General features: G+C 42.6%; 1 protein-coding gene across 1 annotated transcript; it reads right to left on the bottom strand.

Annotated features, from left to right (window-relative positions):
• Positions 1-2819: 2819 nt before the first annotated feature.
• Positions 2820-3867, bottom strand: LOC100731989 (melanoma-associated antigen B4-like). Its single transcript, XM_003464747.3, has one exon. It carries the CDS (start codon positions 3865-3867, stop codon positions 2875-2877), a length of 993 nt encoding a protein of 330 aa, XP_003464795.2. The 3' UTR covers positions 2820-2874.
• Between the last annotated feature and the right edge of the window lie 519 nt (positions 3868-4386).

Below are 4386 nucleotides of genomic sequence, written 5' to 3'. Positions count from 1 at the left end.
TTCTCCTGATGCTCCTCAGTAACTAAAAATTTCCTGTCTGGAATCATTTCATTCTGACTAAATCATAACCTCTCAAGTAAACGGCTATGTTTTCTTGATATTTTACAATAACAAGGGATATTGAAAGGAATTCTGTTACTATGACAATGTAGAGACTTCACTTTGTATGGGTGAAGGATTAAGTAAAATTTCTACTTACTCTAATGAGAAAACAAAGACTGATTAAGATAAGCTGGGAAAATATTTTATTCCAACAGTAAAGTAAAAGAATAATGATATAATCAAGAGAATACAGGGTATCTAGGTATTTTAAGTTGTTCCAACAATAATTAATCTATAGAATTTTGTATAGAAATTTTAGGCATTGTCACACCTTTATTTAATTGTATCTTTGCTATATGTTTCATATGAGGAATAATATATATTTTGCAATAAATTCGTGTGTAAAGCACACTTGCTTTTAGTAAATGTAATAACAAATGGGAACAAAAGCTGTGTCTCTGGCTTTGGGCTCAGTTTGTAGCCCAAGCTGGTCTCGAAATTGCAACCAAAAGCCTGCCTCAGCCTCACAAATGCTGGGATTACAGGAGTGAGCCATTACACTGGGCTTCAATTCAATAATGAAGCCAAAAAATTAATGTATTCTTTGGCCCATCTGAAATGAACTACTGCATTCAAATCCTCTTGTGAATATCAATGTGATTTTAAAAATTCTTTCTAGCTCTGGGATTTTAAGTTAAGGACTTATATGATAAGGAATATATGCCAAAGAAACTGCTTAGGTGAAGAACAACAGAGAATAATCCAGGGGCACAATGTAAGCAGCAGGAGGGGTGAAGATGTTTCTAGGCTTCACCACCCTGAAAAGCACGATTACGTGGAAGGGATTTTTGATGTCAGAGTCTCTTGAGAGGAGAGGGCATCAGGGGAATTGGAACTCTCAGTGTCAGGGGGCAGACAGGGGAGTCTGGGCTGTCTGTCCCTTGGCAGCCAGTGTAGGCTTTAGAGAAAGATGAGGACTGGCCAGGCCTTCAGGTCAGTTTGGACAGGCAGGCTCACTGACGCACACTTGGGAAGGGCATCGGAATGGAGGAATGTGTGGGGACTGGATGCAGAGGCTGAGTCCAGGCCAGAGCCAGCTCTCAGGGAACCACGGTGTGAAGATCAGGAGGACTCCAGTCAAGGAAACCTCATGGGCAGTCCCCAGTCAGCTTGGATTCGCCCTTTCACTTTCCTTCTCTAGGCTTGCATTTTTAGAACTTAGTCACGGAGTAGATTTTGTTGCTCTAGAAACCGTTTGGAGTTATGGGAAGAAATAATGTACATAAAGGTGACACCACTGCTTCAGACTTGCCATGTGGTGCTAGCGTTAGCATTTCTCAGCCACTGAACTTAAACACTGGGAAAGGGGGCAAATGCTGGGTATTTACTATGTTACAGTTACTATGATCACCTCCACGCTATTTACACCCCTAGGAAACTTTTGATTCTTTAAAAATTTAGAGGTCAGGTAGTCCTCCAGGACAAAAGAATATCAAATTACCAAAAATACTGATAAGCAACCAAAATAAGTAAATTTTCTACAGGAGAGAGTATGTTATTTAATATGGAGACACAGAATTCACCAAGATTCTTCAAAAAGCCTCTAGACCGACAATTTTGTTCTTTCCCTCATATTCTCCAGGAAATTACCCAACATTTTCCTATACTACAACAGCATCTAGACATAATTTAGAGTTTTGCCAAATTACACAAGAGGCAATGTAATGAACTCAAAGGCTCAGGATCTCACCTCACAGCAGAGTGTCATGAATTCCTGGCCTCTCACCTCAGGAGAAAATGCCCCTTATTTCTCAGAAACAGCCTGCACCTGTACAAAACACTAGCTTGTACACTTCCTTCCTTCAAATGCACTCAGACGGGAATGCCAATCTTTTTGTATTCTTCCCTTCCTCAAATTTACTTTTCTGCTTTATAATTCAAGAGTAATTTCTGAGGACAAGTTACCATTCCAGCCTAAATTTTGACGTTCATGTTTTCAGGGCTTGGGCAAGGCACACAAGTGTCGGAGCCTTTTCTATCCCAGGATGTGGTGAACTAAGTAAGAGCTCCCAAGATTTTACCACAATGTTCCGAAACACTAAGTGCTTTGAGCATTCTCAATGAGACCTCGCTCTCCTCTACTGTGACTCTTGTTTTGTTTGTCATGTACCAAGCTATAGCACACTATCTTGGTTATATAAAATTTTTTCTTAGACTCCAAAAATCTAAGTTCAGGGGATGGGTGATTCTCATATTAGTATCATTACTACAAGCACAAAACCTTCCAACAACCAAATCTTAAAATAATGATGAAAATAAGCGAGCGACTAAGGTATAGTTTGCTATTATTTAACTTTATTTATATTCTTGTACCAGGTAAGGCACCAGGGATATCTCTTTGGACTTTACAAAAATTGGATACAAATGTGAATCAGACAAACCAACAGTATAGTATATTTTGCTTTGGTATTACTGTTTTATTACACCAGTTATATTTTGGGAGTTTCTTTCACACATTATAAGAGATATCTCTATTTCAAAACCATGCATTTACTCTTAACACTCACAAACATTTTTAAATCTGTTAAAGAAATGTAAAGTTAATAAGTTTCATATCAACAATAAAATTATGATCTGGCCAATTCACCAAATACTCTATCAAAAGGAAAACTATTTGAAAGATTCTAAAATATAACAGGAACATAGGAATGTTTAATGACCACTGTAGCCCTATATCATTCCCCCAATGCTTGTAAGATAGGAAGCCCCCTCAAAAATGTATTACTGTTCCTCTCACTGAGGGGTACAGTGGTTGGAAGTTACCCTGCAACTTCATGTAAGTTGGGAAGCAGGGTCACAGCTGGCTGCAGCTTTGAGTTGGGCCATCTCTTCGTCCTCTCTCAAAGCCTCCTTATAATGAGATGGGAAGGCACTAGGGACGGTTTCATTAATCTTGGCCAAAAACTCGAGGACTTTCATCTTGCTAGTCTCCACATATGCCCGTGGGCCCCACAGGAATACATGGTATTGAGGATCACTGTTAGGCATTTGAGTGTATATCAGATACTCTAACTGTACCAGATCTTTGGTGATGAGCTGTCGTGGCTCACCAAAGATTAAGTGTTCCTTCCCATCATAAATCTCCAACACAGTTAGGAAATCCCAGATTTCTTCTTCAGTGGCACAGTTGCCATTTAAGAAGATCACCCCAAGGAGAAGCATAAGGATCCCATTCACGGGGAAAGCCACGCCACTGAAGGCTCTGGCGTGGTTAGGGCCATCTGTCTTGGTGACAAGGGTGTAGAAGCCACCACCAGGCTTGAGTTCCCTAAGCTCCAGGCCGAACAGTAGTTCGACCCGATCAGCGGCCATTTTGAGGATCTCGGGGAATTTCTCCCGGAACCTTTTGTGGATGATCTTCAGCATTTCACCTTTCACCATGGGCTCTTTTATTTTATACCTGTACAGCAGGTAGTGCATTAGCAACCCTGCCTTCCTCATGTGGAGCTCTTTTACTAAGGTCTCGGGAGAGGGTGTGGCCTTAGCAGAGGCTGCCCTTTCAGGCCTCCTGCCCTTAGCTCCTTTACCAGACCTTTTGTGTGAAGATGCACCTGCAACAGGGGCAGTGGGGGACACTCCCTGCAACATCAGGGGAATGCTTGCCAGAAAGGAGCCTGCAGCATCATCCCCAGAGCCATGAGCGCAGGGGGGGCGCTCTCCCTCCTGTGCCCCAGGAGCCTGAGCTTCCTGGAGATGCTGGATCTCATTTCGGGTTTGGCGACGTTTCTCTTGAGCACGCAGCTTACTCTTATGTCCCCGGGGCATGACGACTGAGTTCAGAGACAGCAGGTAGGACTGTCAGCTGGAGAGCAGGCCTTGCTGGAACCTGGAGGAGGGAGAATGAGATCCTGTGAGTGCTTTCAGCAAGAAGATTCCACTGTGCCACTAGAGGGCATCTCACCACTGCTCTAGCCAACCTAGATTCTTCCTTCTCCTGGCCCTCAGGATCCAGTGCAGGGAGTGCTATTGTGTTTTAGGCTGTATCTCTCTGTAGGGCTGCCTTGGAGACCGCAATGTCTGACTGTGTGTTCTCCACGTGTGTGCAGTGTGCTCTCGTTTTGCACACAGAATTATCACCGCTATTCTTGGTAGGAGCTATCACGACTTTTGTTCTGCTACTCTGAATTTCAAGTGCAGTGCATCCTGCTGAGGAAATTCAAAATGAGGGAATTTGTCTTATCATTACTCCTGTGCAGAGGCAGTACTAAAGGGTTTTTGGGACTCTGTATCCTTTGCTTGTTGGTTCTCAATCTTCAGAGTCTGCTCTCTTTTGCAGACTTAATA

Source organism: Cavia porcellus, unplaced genomic scaffold (genome assembly GCF_034190915.1).
Source record: "Cavia porcellus strain 051 isolate PalLab524CR breed Dunkin Hartley unplaced genomic scaffold, mCavPor4.1 scaffold_33, whole genome shotgun sequence".
Taxonomy (NCBI): Eukaryota; Metazoa; Chordata; class Mammalia; order Rodentia; family Caviidae; genus Cavia; species Cavia porcellus.
This window is presented reverse-complemented; position numbering and strand designations above follow the sequence as displayed.

What these genes read in the sequence shown, in the direction of transcription:
- LOC100731989 (XM_003464747.3), bottom strand. Translation starts at nt 3,867, where the DNA reads ATGCCCCGGGGACATAAGAGTAAGCTGCGTGCTCAAGAGAAACGTCGC.